Source organism: Linepithema humile, chromosome 6, assembly GCF_040581485.1.
Source record: "Linepithema humile isolate Giens D197 chromosome 6, Lhum_UNIL_v1.0, whole genome shotgun sequence".
NCBI classification, from domain to species: Eukaryota; Metazoa; Arthropoda; class Insecta; order Hymenoptera; family Formicidae; genus Linepithema; species Linepithema humile.
The window spans coordinates 22,152,685-22,170,560 of NC_090133.1; the positions used below are offsets into that span (position 1 = coordinate 22,152,685).

Here is a 17,876-nt window from a genome sequence, read left to right on the forward strand (position 1 = left end):
GACAAAAATGTTAAGCAAAAATGTTGATAAATTAAACCTAAAAATTTATTATTCAGTGTTGAATAAATGTGCGATAAAAAATGTTTTTGAAAAAATGTTGCGCATACGTCATCGACGTTCCTAGTGGATTTACAGTTTCCGTTTCTCGTATTCTTACCTGCCTCATCGCGGCGCCTGTCATCTGGATTAAGTTGGTAACGCGAGATCTTTAATCGTCAGAAGTCTCCCGGGCAACGGTCGATCGATGCGGACTCGAAGTCAAGCGGCGCAGAAAGATTTCTGACCGCGACACGGCGCGGCGGGTCCGAAAGTCCGATCGTGCTTGTTCTTTTCTGTATTTCTACCTTTTCGCTCTTTCCATCTGATCTATTTTTTGTGCGCGGGGCGGATGAACGATTGTCCCGGGCGTTTAGGATCCCGGAGATTAAGTTCGATATCGGGTTACATCCCGCCACGGTCCTGCCTCTCTTTCCGATTCCCTATAATATTATAATCCGTCTGATGGAACCCTTTATCTTCCGCGATGGGCCCACCTTCGCTAAACGACGCGTTCCGACTTTCTACTAGTTTTCGTCTTTTTCGACCCGTCAAACGCCGTCCGCTCGAAGATTAAACGTATTCTCATATTTTAGTGCGCGCATGCGATTATGTTTACGAGACCAAATTACATTTTACGAGACTCTTCGCACACCGGGATTCCCGGCCTGTAACGGCAGCTGGATATGTAGGAGTCAATTTAACGTAAAAGATGTACGATTCATTAGATCGCGCCGGGAAGTGCCGAGGAAACCACGACCCTTCTCTTTCAACGGCCAACGAGGTACATGGTGCTCGGGGCGCGTACGTGTGAACGGCCGAGGCGTCGGTCCCTACACCGCCATACATACGTAGCCGCTTCGGTACTCGTGCGTGTACTCGTGAGATCACGAGTGGCCCGGAGCAATGCGTCAGCGCCGACGACCCGCTGCCCAAACAGTATCTATCTATGTCAAGATTAAAATACTAGGATATCAAATACGCGCGCGCTTAGGCGCGTCGGAGCAAGGAAAAAGGGATGCGGAAAGAGAAAGAGGTCGGTCACCGGGGGAGGGGGAGGACGGGGGAAGCGAGTCGGGGAGATTCGGAAAGTGGATAGTCCGCTTGTTCTCGTCTAAACGCGGGATGCACGGCGGCAAATAAAATCCATCAACTTGTCAGTCCGGTCGATGGACGCGCTTCTCGTTCTTCTCGTAACCGAACGTTCTTCGGGAAAGATTGACGCTTTCCAGCGTTATCGCGCCGAGTAGATACATGGACGCGATATCAATCCGAGTCTGATATCAATTTTGTATATCATAGAGAATAATATATATATATATTTTTTTTTGTTTAAAAATTTTTTTTTTAATATATTCATGTCAAATGAATTATATTTTTACTAATAAAATTTTTTTGGATATTTTTGCAGGCTCCTCCAACGGCCACAGCCCGGTTCTAAATCTCTCAAAAACAGCGGGAAGCGGAAGCGTGGGCGAACAGTCCGGAAGCGAGGCGGGCGCGTCGCATCGTTCTCAAGACGACGAGGAGGAAGATGACAATCTGTCAGAAGACCTCGAGGACGACAACGAAAAGGACGAAGGTGCGTTTTTAATTTTCAATCGCGTGCGACAGGAACGTTTCGCGCTGCCAGGCATTTATATCTCTGATAAAGTGGTCGGCTCGAAAGAGATCGTCCGCCCGGCAATCAATTAAAACGCGAGCGATAAAGCGCGGTTCTTTCAGCTTTTGATGCTCGACGAGAGTCGAAAGGACGATTGCGACTCGGCGAAGTGGATTCGTGCTCGTGAAATAATTATATCGATTTTGCCGGACACGCCGCGTTTAAAGACGAGTTCTTCTAGACGACTGGCAGGTCAGGCCCTCTCATCCATCATCTCTACCAAGAGAGCGTGAGGGACGCTTCGGGATTCGTCTTCCATCGTGCTCCGAGAAACGCGCCGCAGCGGTTGCCAAGTCGCATGTAGATCAGCGCGTTCTTAATCGTCTCGAATTAGCGACGAAGTAACATTTAACAGAGATGCCAAACGCAATTATTACTTCTCGATCGAGTTATCGGATGCATCAGATATCGCTGCGCGATGTCTGAATTAGTTTGATCTTCTTCGGCAGTTTTTTTTGCTGCAAAACGCGCGAGTATCCGCGCGAGAAGCGTCACTGTCGGAGCAAAGCGATCATTAGACTCGCATCTTCGGTATTTAGTTTCATTTTTCTAATGAAAGATGGATCGAGAGATAGAATCTCCGGCTTTGTATCGCCCATCCTTCCTCGCCTTGTTCCGGCGCTCCGATTCACCGAAGCGTCATAATCGTTTTGATTTCTAATCGACTCGACCATTGTCGCGCCGGCATGTTAATTGACCGGCCCAATTAATGGGCCGCCGCTCGCTAAGATCGCGATCGTCCGCCGCGTGAGATCGATTCCGTTCCACGAATACGTTTCCTGCGGAAAGAGAAAAAAAAAAAAAAAAAAAAAGGAAGGAACGTGAAAGATGCGTTCGATCATCTCGCGTTGTCTTAATTAATTACGTTTCTTTTCGGGGCCGCGATTTAATGCCGCCGGGACCGCTGAATCGTTAACAGAAAGGAAAAAGCGAGTCCCGCACTTCGCGGAGCCCCGTCGATGATTTACGAGCGAATCGGGACATCGCGTTGCTCGACGGGCGACGACGCCGGGCCCGCAAGAATTCACAGAAATCATAAGACTGTCCGCCGTTCTTCGTGCTGCCAAAGGCTTGGGCGCGGGCCGGCAGCGGGCTGGAAAACACCAGAGACCGCCGCGTGCTTGCGAAATTAGGGGATCCCGCGTGTACCCCCGAATTAGTGGCCTCTTAAATTCCACGAAAGCCGCGAGTTAGACGTATAAATTCCGGCGCGGGTCCGTGTACGAGGGAGGGGGGGAGAAGGATCAAATCCGTGTCTCGCAGCGTGTCGTACGCAACGTGTAAACACATCTCTGCCCAGCGGCGCTCGCGGGTGATCGGCGTAGAACCCGATCGAACGCCCGTGGGAGTGTACACGCTCGTGGAATGCAGTTCTGATTTAATGAGACGCGCCACTATCTCGCTCTCGTTCTCGGAATCGGACTTCACCGCGAGTCACCGTCGAATTCGCATCTGGCGATCCTCGCCGAGCCCTCCGAGTCTCGATCATTTTTGATTATCACGCTTATTCGTTTCACCAGAACGAATGGCTCTTCTTTTCTCGCGCTTCAAATCATCCCGACTGCAATTGCACGGGACAACAATTTCCCGGATTGCTTGCTATTTTTTTTTCTTTTTTTTTTTAGTCGCGCTATTGTCGAGAAGATTCGAAGGACGAACTCTCGGACGGAAAGATTCCGAGGGGACGGTGACTCTCTCCTGATAATTGTAATGGGCCGCGGCGAGAGATATAGACGCTCGGCCGTTGAAAAAGAGAGGAAAGGATCGCGCGTGAGGTTTTAGTAGGACGAGGAGGATCGAAAGGAAAGGGGAGGCGACGTGCTTCCCTATCAAAAGGTGCCGGCCGGCGGATCGAAGGCGCGCTGAGCATTAAGTCGGCCAGCGGCAATAAGTAACCGATTGCCGAGTGGCGTTGTAGGTGCGCGCAGATAATTAAAAGACGATACAATAAACCACATATCGTTGGCCATAAAGCAACCGAGTTGCTAAAGCCCACCGGTGTGGGCCGTGGTACCACGAGCGATCACTTAAGCTCGGTACCCACGCAGACATCTTGTCTCGCCGCCATCCTCCTCAGCAATAACCATAAGGCATCCTTTATTCCGGCGATCTTTCTCATTGATCTCGGGAGGGAACGAAGACCGCAGTCTCTTTGTCGCGCGACGGAGATGTCAATAGGCTTCGAGAACGTGTCTCCGAGAAGTGTCCCGAGCGATCAGCCGGCGAAATGAATCAAGGCGTCAAGCCTTGAAATTGGTCTCATTGAACATTTTTACAAGTCTGATAAGTAAATTATCGTCGCCTGAGATCATCCGCTATGATATTTCATTGTTTCCCGGTATTCCACGGCGAGATGCTAAATAGCCAGTCGGTCGGGACGCGACTAAGCGCCGTGTAGCGCTCAATCCGCTGAATTTAATTCGCCCGCGTTGACGTTAAATCAAAAAGTGGCGAAGGGTAACAAGTGGTCGTCGCGAGATTACGACTCCGAGACACGCACGCGATATAAGTCTCGTACGTCGGCCTGCTCCCTCGTTCAACGTTGTTCGACGATCGTGCGGCGAATTTATCATTGATGTTTTGCTCTTGGCAACGGCGGCGTTCGCGCCGGGGAGGGAAATCTCGCGCAAAATGAACCGCGCGCGCGCGCGCGCGTTACAGAATAGACAGGCGTTTATTTATCGCCGGGCAGCCGCTTCTCACCGCGTGGAAACTCCACCGGAAGGTCAAAATGGAAATTTTGCTTTCAGATCTGTCGGACGTGCCGGAGAACCTGCCGCTGCCGGCGCCGGGCTCGGAAAGTCCCCCCCAGGCCCTGAACTACTCTCAGATAGCTTCGGCGGCGGTCGCCGTGTCTCAGAGCGCCCAGGATCCCTCGGTCTCGAGTACGGAGACCCTGCTGAGGAATATCCAGGGTCTGCTCAAGGTCGCGGCCGATAACGCGAGGCAGCAGGAGAGGCAAATCAACTACGAGAAAGGTCAGTGGCAGGGCTTTCTTAAGACACTTGAGGGCGCTCTCCACAATTTCATTATCTTCCAGCTCTCCCAGAACCACATTAAGAGGCATTAGTCCCTGTCCCGTCGACGAGAAACCCGCCGCTCCTCCCCGCGCTCCCCTCTTTCACTCTCTCTCTCTCTGTCCTGTTCATTATCTTGCTCTATTCCAGCCGCATCTACCACGTCCTCTCTCTCTCTCTTTCTCACGCTTCAACTTTCGCGGTTGTCTTGTTCGCGCGCTAAGACCATGAATATACAAAATGGAAATGGTAACGTGTGCAGTCGGGGAGAGCTGGACGTTCGAAAGTGAGACTCGTAGCGTAGAGACGAGAAGACGAGCACCGCGCGTAAATAATATACGAATTTTGATTTTGATTTTCATGTTAGACTTAATATTAACTTCAGCCTCGATGTTATTTATTAATACTTCTCTTTGCGCTACGTGTTTTAATAACCATGCGCTAAACTGTGTATTAAATAAGATAGTAGTAATTCTAGATGCATTATTAGTGCGATATATGTCGAGCGTCCCTTCGCGTGGCGTTTCGAAAATCATTCCGCGCAAACATTTCTTACGAGAAGCAACATTATTTTTTTTCTCTGCTGAAATATCGCTTGCAAAAAATGTTGTCTTTGCTCGCTGGCAGGCGAGCGACACGGTGGATAAATTTTAATGTCGTGGATAGAGTCTGTACCGTACATCGGTTGCGATGAATGTAAGCAAGACCCATTAAGAACGAGTCGTTGCGACGCAAGATGACATGCAGCATATGACTTCTTTCTCATTAACGCTCGTGATTAATCGGCTGGCGTTATTATTAAATATCTTCGTCGCGAGATCTCTCGGAACGCCAGACGAAAAGAACAAGAAAGGGGGATCGGCCGTCGCGGAGTCGTCTCTCTCTCGTTAAAGTTTCTTCATAACTGAGATAGAATTAACTACGACATCTCGATGTAAATCGTCAAGTTGTGTATTCAACACCGATCGGAAAATATCATCGCGGCTCGATTGCGATGAGCGGAAAAAATAATTGCATTACGATAAAAAGGACGATAACGCCGCATTTGTACGCATGTATATCTATATATATTCAGCATTATGATTATAAACCAGTTGCTATTGCAGCCGCTAGTTGTTACTGCTATCAATATATAATGCGATAGTTATATTGCCGAAGCTCTATTGCTAACTGCGTGATGTAACTGTAAGAGACGAGGTGCGTCGCCGGTAAACGCCGATTCACGCACGTCTCTCGTAAATGGAATTATGATTAAAGGTATATACGACAAAATAGTCACCTCGATGTAAATAAAAAGCGCTACGTAAAACGACACGCAACGTCAAGCTGATTTCATAGCCGAGCGATTGCAGCTCTTCGGCGCGTATGTCGATGGAGAAAATCGCGCGGTAAGAGATGGAGAACATGTTCGCCGCGAGCCAATGATGCTTTCACACGAAATCCAATCTTCGAGGCAATTTTCCAATTTCGCTCGCGAACTGCAATCGCTCGGCTATATCCACTTCTGTTCTAACAACGTGCCACCATCAACCACCATTCGGAATTTCGTATTCGCGAGTTTCGCTCGGATTCATCCGTTATGCTGGAATTCGAAATACAAGCGCCCGTCTCTCTTGAAATAGAATCATAAAATTGATACAACGCAGATCATATTTCGTTTTCTTGGACATATTTCTTTTTCAAACATTAAACAGTTTTACGTTATCGCGAATGCGGAATCAAACTGTCACATAATTCAGCGTCGAATGTAGTCGCGGAATCGAGCGCGCGCATCGGATCGGCTCAAGAGGAACTGGCCGACGACGACGTATCGCAATCTCCAGCGGACCGCCGACGTACAAGTATCCCTTATCTGCGTTTTCGCAGGTTTTAAGTGGCGGATCCCCATAAACGCGCGTCCGATATCCGGCCGAGGCGGGCATCGGCCCGGAGAGTCGCGCGTCCCATAGCCGCGCGTTTAAATAAATTCCGAGGGAAACGTAACTGCGGGACTTTAATTACCCATTAGCCGATACAAAGTGTCATTTTCAGGGCCGTTAACTAATGCGTTTGCCGGGGCCTTAACGTTAGGAATGCCTGGCATCGCGACCTCGACGACGGCGCTTAAGCAGCTTCCCGCAGTTGCAGCGTGTTCGCCGACTCGAGCAGAGGGGATGGGAAGATCCATGAGCGCGGAAGGGGGAGAGATCCGATAAAAAGAAATCGACGACGCTCTCATGGCTGGTGCCCCCTTGTCGCGTCCCCTCGCCTCTGTTGCCACTCTCTCGCCGCCACCCTCGCGACCACGGCGCCTTAACGAACAGTTCCTGGCGACCGTGCCTTCCTCGCTACGAAGCGCACGATCCACTTGCATAATTCGTACTTTCCTTTCAGCGCTAACGATATCACTAAGGTGGATTAAAATGTGCGGAAGAATCCTCGACTTCTGATAAAAGGATCATCGAGTGCTAATCGAGTTAGCATACTTTCAATTTCCAATCTAGTGTATTATTAATGTCAATCGTAAAAATCATTCAATCTGTTTATGCTTTGTTAATTGATAGATTTTTCTTTGCATCGGTAGTCCGCGATTCCTTGACCACGCAGCGAACTCGGTGTCGCGATCGAGAAATTTTTTTTCCACACAGCGACTCCTTGTTCGACCCAGTAAGCGTGTGGACTTTAATAGGAAGGGACGCGTTCGGTCGAGTGGTCGAGAAATCGACTCGCGTGGATATGTGAACACTAACGAGTTCATTTGGCGCACGTCGCGAGTCTGCGGCGTTAAGCTCGGAGTCTGCGGCGCGCCGGTTATTGCTGGTCGGCTTAACAGATTCCGCGCGCGCGTTCGTGAGCTCGCGCATACGACGCAGAAACCTCTAGCCAGCGCGAGCCGATCGACAGGCCGGGAAAAGGGAAGGGAAGGAGGAGGAGAAGGAGGAGGAGGTGGTGGATAAAGGGCGCTGCTGCGGTGTAGAAAAAGGGAAGAAAAAAAAAAAAAGCGCGGCGGGCAGCCAACGACGACGACGACGACAACGACAACGGCGACGGGGGCGGCAGGGCCGCAAGGGAAGTAGTCGGAAAGAGAGTAAGAGAGGCCCGATTTAATACTCGAGCGAGCCAGCAGCTCGTTTTACACCAGATGGTTTTACATACGGCCACTATCGTGTTACCAACCTTCAGCCGTATGGGTGCATCCGTATCTCCATCGGCGCAAGATCGGAGCGCCTTCGTACGTGCGTCGCATACACACACACACACACACACCTGCATACATCGCGTTTGCTCGTCGATTTTAAGCCAATCCGGACAGGATGCCTTCGCTGCGGAATATTATCGATATTATTCGTCTTTGTCAGAGGGCCTCTCACACGAGAACTCCTCGCTTCGCTTGCACCGTAGAGACGGGATTGAGGAACGTCGTCGTCGTCGTCGTTATTGTCCTAAAAAGAGCGAAAGATCGACGTGACGTTCTTGCAGGCACGTTGTCGGCGACCTGGAAGCGTTTATTTATCCCCCCCCCCCTTTCCCTCCCTGTCATCGCGCCACGGCTCGGGTTTCGTAAACGCGCTAATACATCGCGAAACACGTACGGAGGATTTTTCTGTGTGCGACGACGCGGAGCGCGAACACAGGCGTTCCGAAGATCGCGAGACGATCTCATTGCGAGAAGGACGTTCGTTCGAGCGTTACGCGTTACACGGTGTTTAACGTTGGCAGAATGCACGCCGGAATTGCCTTCGAATGCTCCATTTAATAGAATCGAAATGACCGAAGGCAATTGCGCGAATCGTTTTCCAGACGAACGGTTAAAAATATTGTCAAAACAATCTTCAATATCTTTATTCCACAGTTCTCCTTTCTATTATATTCTAGAATTTTTAATTAGAATCGTAATCAAACGTGTCAATAATCGTAAACTAAAAAGCTTGTAGAAAACTTTCTCGTACAGCTTAGTATGCTGTTTTCTCTTTAATTAAAAAAGATAACCGCAGCAGTTCCGAAAAAAAAAGAATAATTGTCAAACGGTCTCGTCTGTTTTACGAAAGACGCGCATTATTTTCATCTATCATTCAAATATTTACTCATTATGAAGCGAATAAGTACGTACTTCGGAGTCGATAAGAAGTATTTCATGAGAGAAAGACGGAGAAATAGAGAGAGAGAGAGAGAGAGAGAGAGAAAGGAAAGACGACCATCTTTCTCGCCGTCGTCGCCGGTAAGTTACATGGCATACGAACGACAATATGAGCCTGCCGAGATCCTGGCGAGGAGCCAGCGAGCACGGCAGCGAGGCTACTATCTTCGATCCTCGATGAGATAAGAGAAACGGAGGAGCCGTGGCGCAAGCGAGGATTATGTGTGCATCGTGTGTCCGGCGCGCGGGGGCCCTTACGGGCCCCCCCGGTTAGGGCTGCTCGAGCGCGGAATATAAAGAGGGGATTGAGTTGTAGCCGCGAGTGGAGGATCTTATGTAGATTCCTTGTAGATCGTGCACCCGATTCGATCGCGATCGGCTCTGTGCCCGGTACCGGGTTAATTAAAATTGCAGGAGCTCCAACGTCTCCTTCACCCGTTCCCCTCCTTTCCTATCTCTTTCTCTCCCGAAACTTTGCCCCGCGCCCCTTTGTGCCGCTTCCTCCCTCTCTGTCCATCTTATTCTCCGCCACTTTCCGCGCTCGCCGCGAGCGACGTCCCGTTTTCTTTGTATCTCTCGCTCCTTCGCTTTTTTCTCCCCCCCCCCCTCTCCCCCCCCGTCACCCTCTCCTTCATCCCGCGCCAACCGGTGGCTGCGGCGCGGCAACCGCACCTCGCTAACGTAAACTGCGATTTTCGGCCGCCGCCGCTGCTTGGGAGGCTTCTCACGTGAAATCCTATTACCGCGAGCGACGATGCGGCACGACGGAGAAGGCAGGATATGCGGCCGCTTGTACCAGCTATCGAGTAGGTATCTTGCGTTACGAATGAAACGCGAATTACCGACGCCGTTGTCATGGTACGTAGATACAAACGAGACGGGATCGTTTCTCCACGCTGATCGGAACTATATCGCGATTCCGAGCCATTAGAGTCCAATGTTGCGTCCAGCGTTGAATTCCTCGACCATACGACGTATCGTACTTGAGGCTGAGGTATATACCTCGAGATAAATTTTAAGAGCTGCGAAAAGGGATCTTACAATCGCGATACATCTACGTTCGTTTACTGCCGATTTGCTTGCTCGATAAATGGATTCTTCTTCATTGAGGCCTGAGACACGCGGGCGTAAATATTTCGCGGTGCAAACAGAAACGTTGATACAAACGTCCCGGCGGTCCACCTACCATAAGCCTTCGAGACGTTCCAGTCGGTGGTTACCTCCTCTCGACTCGCGGTTGAATGCAGACTGATTGATTTATGCTTAACCCTGCCAACCGGCGACCCTCCCACCCTTCCTCGTGCACGGAGAGATAGGCAAGCCCTAACCGAGGCTATCTCTATATCGCTTGGCGAGCAGCCATTATCGCGCAAACTATGTACGCACACGTGTATCGGCGGCACGCTTGTTTTTTTTTTTTTTTCCCCTCCCTTCGTACTTTTCTTCTCTCTCTCTTTTTCTCCACGCTGTTCGTCTATTTTATCTTATACGCGAATCAATAAGCGAGTGAGCACCCCCTCGTTGTTGCTTATCCCTTCCGCGTACATTACAGAATTAAATTAATTAGTAAAAGTTAATTATTTTTCTTTTGCTACAAACAGTTGTTGTACAAGGAATATAAATCGGAAAATGCGGAGAACACGATTGCTCGGCTCGATAAGCCTGAAAATCGCTTTTATAGCATCTTCGTCATTTCGCATCTTGTCGGCTTTTATTGCGTCGACTGTTTGCTTTAATTAGCGTCAGTATTGTCTTAGATTTAATTAAGAGTGGAATAGGTTTATTGACCTCTTTCGTAGGCCCTTCGTCGAAAGATCGCGACGTATCTTGGGGAATCGTTATATAGGCAATAAAACATTTGGCACTTTTGTCGTCCTGTGAGAGAAATCCGCGCACGGCGCCGAGTCCCCGTCAGACGAGACGAAGGATAGAACAGAAGTACTTGCCGTGCCGCGTATGTAAATAATTTAGTTTTTCAAATTTTAAGCACCTCGACGGCGTAAGAAACGTAATCTCGCGGTCTGCAAAAGAAAGAGAGAGAAAGCTGGAAAGGCAACAACGTAGCTTCTCTACGATATTAAATATTTTCCACACGCTATATGTATTACGAGTAGCATAGGTGTATGTTTACATGCATATTCGAGAGGAGCGTATGGTGCCAGACCAGAACAACTTCCTCTGCATACATCAATTACGTCTCTCGCGGTTCCCATTATTAGCCGTCTATAATTTATTACTTTCCACCTTAATAAGCATAATAGTTCCCATGCTATTCTTCGTGCCGCTTCGTATAACCGCGCCGCGATGGTGATGGCGGTTGCTCTCGCGCGCGTTTTATATATGCGTACATATATATATATAAAATATATATATATAATATATATATAAGTATATCCTGTTTAAGAGGAGGCCGTGAGTGTGCTCGCGATGCCTGTGTATCTACGCTGGGCGCGAGCTCGTAGAAGGGCTGACCCCTGACCCAGAGACAATCGTTAAGGTAGCGCATTGGGGCTGGCGCGCTCCGACCGCAGATATTTAATTACCTGTAGAGAGCGAAACCGAGCTAGTTCCCTCCGTCAAGGACTCGCGAGGGCGGGGAAAAAGAGAGCGGGACAATCGTAACGATATTGCGGAATTAAAATCGTGATTCCGGTAACCCTTGTAATCTTCCCGCTTCTTTGCTTCCATCTCTCCGCGCGGAAGAAAATTGACGAGGAGGAGACCGCTTCTTGCTTCTTCGCGTTCGACCAGCGCGCGATCGTGTATGCTTTTTGGGTATCGGAACTACCAGTGCAACTACCCTCCCGGTGCGCGCGACACGAGCCTCTACATCTGCCATTATAACTTAGAAGCCTGGCCTCAACATCGGCTACAAATTGTCGAAGAACGCCGCGATCGTTTATTACGCATATCTTTTTTTTTTTTTTTTTATTTATTGTCAATCGTAATTCAATTTCATAAAATTTGCTATACTATCTTTTCAATTCAGTTTCTAGTTTATTATAAAATCTAATTGCAACCAATCGGCTGCTGTGAAAGTAAAACATTTTTTGATAGATTGACTTTTTGTTGAAGTCTCGCGACTTGTTTCTCGGGCATTGTCCTCGATATCGAGGAGAAGGGCGCCTTTAATGAGACTTCTTGGCGCCCGGGTCAGGGTGGGCCTCATTGTTACTCGTAAATCGCGAGGGAACCAGCATACCTGCGTGCATACGTATTCGAGGAACGCGTATACGCGCGGCGAGAGGTATGCGCGAATGGTATCTTGTACGGTCGGAAAGGGGAGTGCGGGAGTAAAAATCCCGGGTAGACAATACGATGTCGCCGGGCGGAGGCGCGCCGTGGATGTCGACGCGTTCCCACCTGGGATAACCGAGCCGGAGAACGCGGTGGATTGTCAATTAGAGAATGGAGGAAACCGAGGCTCTCTCGTATTCTCGGCATAAGCCACCGATGCAAAAGGACTCGGCGAAGGGCAGAGGAGCGGCGAAAACGAAGAATAAATGGTCTGCGGTCTGAAACGCGCACCGCCACGAGAGACCGCGGCGAACGACGAAGCTGCGCAGGAGAGCAAGGAGATGGAGGGAGAGGTGGCGGCGACGGAGCGGTGAGGAGCGGAGAAGAAAGAATTTAAGAGGGAAGGGGGGGGGGGGAGCCGGTGGTGCCGGGGAGGCTAATAAATTATGCCTAACACGGGGAACAACTAGTTGATTATTTATTTAACAATAAAAGGAGCCAGAGGGCCCTCCTCGCCCGACCGCGCTTCTTCCCGCCGCGTGCAAATAAGTCTCGCGTAGACGGATATCTGTGTTTGTCTAGCGGGGAAGTAATTTCGTCTTAATGACGTCCTAAATAACGCTGAATCCGGTCTCTTCTTGAGCGGACGGACAGACAGGTAGGATGCGCAGCCGGCTAAAAGTTTCTTTTCGACTTAGCTTATCCATCTTAAATGTCCTGCAAAATTCGGAGGAAAATCGCGTCGCTAAAATTCAATTTTTACAAGTCGCGAAGTACGGATGTTCTTCTCGACTCGCGATCTCGCGAAAGATCTTATCTCGCGCGGGAAAAGGCCCGAAGTACAATGATAAACCGCGATGTTTTCCCCCGTCGAAAGGTGTCACTTAAATCTTTCTACTTAACGATCCTGGAGACATCGATCCCGGCGCTCGATCGTCACTAGACACCGCTTTGTATGTACAACGCGGAATTAAGTAACAAAATAGCCGGTTTGTACGCGAGGGAACAGTCGAGAGGGACGTCTCTACAGAAAAAAAAAACCTTCGTCTCCGGTAATTTCACATCGACGACGATTATAAACTGAAAATTTACGGCGTCTCTCAGCGCTGCAGTGAGTTTCGCGAAGAGGATGAGGGAAGCAAGCACTAGAGTCCTTTCTTTCTCTTTCTCTGTTTCTCTACGACTCGTGACTTTGTTTCACCGTGTAGTGTATTTTATCGTCGGTGCTATTTAAGTGTCATCGCGAGAAGATGGAGGCTTCGCGAGCTCTCGCCGAGAGCGCGCTTCTCCCTCGCACGCCTTCCCTTCTCAGAACTGTCCCGATTCCGCGCGATAACGATCGAAATTAATTACGCTCCCGGCGGCATAATTTCAGCGTAATTCCGGCGTCGCGCGCGTACACGCACGCATCGCGCATTATCGCAATTTTCGTACGTATTCCGTAATCAGACGTCGCACGGGATCGCCGCGCAGCGCGATGCAAATTAATTTGCCGCGTTTTCCACGGAATTAAATTAAAACCGCTTCCGGATCGAGCTCGCGCGGATAAGATCGCCGCCTGCGAGGAAAAAATATTAATTACGAAGAAAACGTCGCGACGCTGGTGTCGATGCGGCGCGACGCTAAAAATAAAAATGAAGCGCGACGGAGGCGCGGCGATGACAACGGCGACGAGCAAGGAAGACGAGGCGAGCGCGAACGAGTCGAGGTAAAAAGGAGGAACTTGACCTACCGCAGTTTTAACTACCGTTCAATTATATAGTTTGCTTTCAGGTCGAGGAATAAAGCGTGTAATTTACCGGCAATAAAAGGGCAGTAGTAATGGCCGCGCGCGCGGGAGAAGTACAAAGAGAAGCGTATCACTGTGTGCGCCGTTAACGACGTCGTTTATTGCCGCGAGAAACGAATATTTTGTTACAACTCGACGGGACCCGCTTCGATTCGCGGCGCGACGGATGTGCGCTCAGAGCGAAGCGGTCGCACGAGGGGCCACGCTTTATTGCCTCCTATTCGATAAAAGTACAATATAAGAGCCAAGAGAAGCGAGCTTTCGGACTAAGCGTTTTAAGGACTATCGCACTGCAAAAGTGTCGCCGGTGTCTGTGAAAGGGCGCCTTTTTCTCCCGCGCTGCGTCGCGATAATTGGATCCCGAAACGACGACCCTTCGTCAGTTAATGTGCGTAATCGCGGATAATGCGTGCGATAATCCGCGCTTACAGCGCTAATTTTCTCGCGTGACATCAGCGAAGGATTACACGAGGAGGTGCGGACTTGAGCGTGACGTGTAACGGAAAGACATAATATATGCATTAGCTCGCTCCTCCTTTCCCTGTTTTTTATTTATTTATTGCTATATATTTAATTATCAACTTTTACTATTTTTTATTAATTGAGCGTTGAAGACTTTACACGTTAAAGACTGTATCATTCTTCGACGAGAGGCGCGCTCGAGTGCACCAGCACGAATCGGCCTGTCGACTTACATAGTAGATCAGTTGGCGCAACGCATCTAAAAAAATATACAACTTCCGACTGTCATGTCCATAAAGATGGTATCGGCGCGTAGGTGCTGAGCCGTTCGGTGATGTCTTATTACACTGGGGCGGTTATTTACGACCGTACGCGGGGTCCGCAGAGAGAAAGGTAAGATGTGGAACGAGAAGAAAAAACTGGCTGTCGGCGACGAGAGTTAAATCCCTCCGACGCTGTCGTGCATTTGCAAATTGAAATGTATTTGTCCTCGATTCTAATATACTCTCAGTGACCTGATCGCTGCTGAAGAAAAACAGGAAGCACTTTTATTTGCACGATATTAATTGTGGTGATGAGTTGCGTCATTATTTTATGTTATCAATCTTCGATTCTTTATCTCTTTTTTACGATTGTAAATTATAATTATATTGGCAGTGGAAACAAGCCAATGAAAAGTGCGACTTGAAGTTAAATGTTATCCGCGTAATCGATCAATGTGACATCAAAAAATTGATGCGATATAATTTTATATTTTACACGCCGTGTACGATGCACAGAAGCACTCTTAATGTCACGTGATAAAGCCGCGGACATATCGATTTTTTATCGACGCGCTCGCATTTGAAGAGACGCTGCGGGAAATTATTCTTTTTCTCGCGCCGCGTCGGACTGTACAACCTGTCGAGATAACGAGGCAATTCTCCGGCAGTGCAACGACAATCTTAATGATAATTTTATACCAAGAATTATTGCCCGGTCGTAATAAGCAGGCGTCACAGACGCGCCTCGGAGCGTCACTGCGCGTCGCGTCGTGCTCGTAGCTCGAGTGTGTCGCGAAGATGAAGATAGCCGGAGCGAATTCATTAAAACGATTGTTAATTACGGTCTCGAGTGACACACGGCCCGAAGGGACGGAACGGCAGCTGCCACTCGAGCAGCAGAGGAACCAAAGAGGGAGGGGGGGGGGGAAGAGTGGGCCCCGATTTTACAACTCGTGCCGTTTCCGGCGCACGCGATACACCACTACGTGTAAATTAGCAAATGAGCTCGTGTACACCGATAGAGCGTGTGTAAAATCAATAAAGCCAGAAGGATCAAGGAGCGTTCTTTCGCCAGGAAACCTCTCACGGAGAGAGAAAAATAAAGGAATTCATTGTGCAAATCGGCGCGTTGTTATCGCAACAGCGAAATCACCGATCTGATTAAACTTGTTGCCCGCGCGCGAATAATTAAGCGGCGCGTATTTGCGAAAGGAAGAAAGCGGAAGGTGCGCGGCCTCGTTAAGGGATCCTATCCTATTGCTCGTTAAGGGATTATTCGATAAACCGTCGAAAAAATCCCCGCCCGAACGTTTTACGATCGCGAGCCATTAATGTCTCGCGTTGCCGTGCCGGCATGCACGCGCGGATAGTCAGACAGTCGTAATAATGATAAAGATCCAGCTATGCGGCGGCACGTCAGTCTTTCGTTGCAACGAGGGGCGAAAGGTGAACCTGGAAGAAGTGGCTTCAGCAATGTGGATTTGCTTGTCGCATACGTGCATTTTCTCCGCTGATTTTCCAACTCAGCTTGATTTAGCTGGCGAATGAATAATGTTTACGGCTGCGTTGTAGAAAAATGAAAGACACATTCCAACGAATAAATCTCTTTCTAGAGAAATTCTTCTTCTATTTTTACAAGTTGCAGCCTCGTGCTAAATTATGTCTTTATCCAGCTGCTAAAGGTAAACTGTAAAATTTTACATAATTCTAAAATATTCAAAGAACTAACTTGCTTCAGTTCATAACTAAACATTCGTTATCGGTGTAATATCAACACCGCTGTCGGATCGATGAAGTTTGAAGTCCTTGTTCGCGTGTAACTCGAATGTGCAATAATTCCGACGGATATCCCGTAGGATCTATCCCCGAAGGAGGGCGAGGATGGGATTATCTCGAAACGCGAAAACGCTCTTCGGCGTATCTCCCAGAGTTCCAAGAGGAGAGAACTTTGGCGCCGAGGTATGTCGCATTCACGCCGCAATATCGATTGTATCGCACGATCGGTTCACCCGCAAGAGTCGATGGAAATTGTTGAGACGTTTTTTAATTGCAGTTTAAACGGATTCACGAATGTTCTACTCTGGAAAAATACCTATTGAATTTGCACGTGAAATTCAAATGGAGCAAAGAATAAATAAAAATCCCGTGAACGTCGAATAAGATTTTTCTTATCTCCGAAACTACATAAAGAAGATAAATTTTATTATTATTACTCGCGTAAAATCGCGGCGCATTTCGTTAATGTAGTTTGAAGAAAATTATGCGACAAGTATTATCGTGAATTAGAAAGAAAGATACTTTGACACATTTTACGAAGATAATCTTCCTCCGAGCGATACTCGAGAGGCGATAAATCGTCGGGCAAAACCGATTTGCCCGGCGTTGATTCGCCGTTCGTGCGAAATAATCGCACGGAGGAGAGGCACCTTCGCGTCCTCGATAAGACAAGAACCTTCGATAATCTGCCAATGAAACTGCGGGCAAGAAACCCGACGCCACCTACGTGCACCAGCAGTTTTAGTGCGTGCCGAACTCGAAGAGCTAGGCTGCTGCGATCTAATCCTATTTTCGTTAGATCCGTTAATGGTTAATGGGAGGCAAAGTGGTCAGCGACCGGAACAAGGGCTAAGTCCGTCTTAAATCCCGTAGGAGGAGGGAAACCCTTGTAGCCCTTAGCCAAGGACCGTAATCCGCATGGGATAACTATTGGCTGCGCTGTTGCTTCGCCGAGGCGAAGTCAAACTGTGCCGAGTGCGCGGGAAAGTTTTAATTATTATCGACAGCCAGGCATTCCGTAGTCGCCGAGCAAAAGGATACACTTATCCCGCGGAACTTGGAATACCTACGCGCGCTTTGATAATTGGAGTAACACGTTTTCGCAATTTAACTAAATTAATTATTTCAATTACGATAATCTGAGTTATTTTCAACTATATTATTTGCAAAAAATCGCGAAGGATGTGAGATATATATATCGTTAAATCGTATCGGACTGGGCACTGGAGATTAAATTAGAGATTGGAATTTATTTTATCAGCGCAAAGCAGAAAGATTGAGATTGCTCGAATTCTAATCTCCATTGTACAGTCTGATGCGGGCTTCAGCATTGGCAGACAATTGAAATTCAGCGGAAGGAGTCTCCCGCGAAGGACCCGTGCCCGGAGGACAGGACTAACCTCGCCGGGTATATACTTAATCATTATTCAGCTGTAATATGCAAGGGTAGAAACAACAATATTCTCGTTACCCGCGGGTCAGCGCCCCTGCGGCGTCTGCGTCTCGCGGCGGATCT

The 17,876-nt window shown here is 48.7% G+C and overlaps 1 protein-coding gene and 1 long non-coding RNA gene across 15 annotated transcripts in view; one reads left to right on the forward strand and one right to left on the reverse strand.

Moving 5' to 3' along the window:
- dac (dachshund) overlaps positions 1-17,876 on the forward strand; it is a 182,960-nt gene that overhangs the window by 115,348 nt on the left and 49,736 nt on the right. For all 9 annotated transcript variants that reach the window (XM_067357063.1, XM_067357059.1, XM_067357060.1 and 6 more), the window contains 2 exons: positions 1,448-1,618; positions 4,450-4,677. In XM_067357063.1, coding sequence (XP_067213164.1) covers positions 1,448-1,618; positions 4,450-4,677 — 399 coding nt within the window. The remainder of the gene's footprint in view (positions 1-1,447; positions 1,619-4,449; positions 4,678-17,876) is intronic.
- LOC105671804 (uncharacterized) overlaps positions 1-17,876 on the reverse strand; it is a 179,667-nt gene that overhangs the window by 41,409 nt on the left and 120,382 nt on the right. The gene's annotated exons all lie outside the window — the stretch shown is intronic.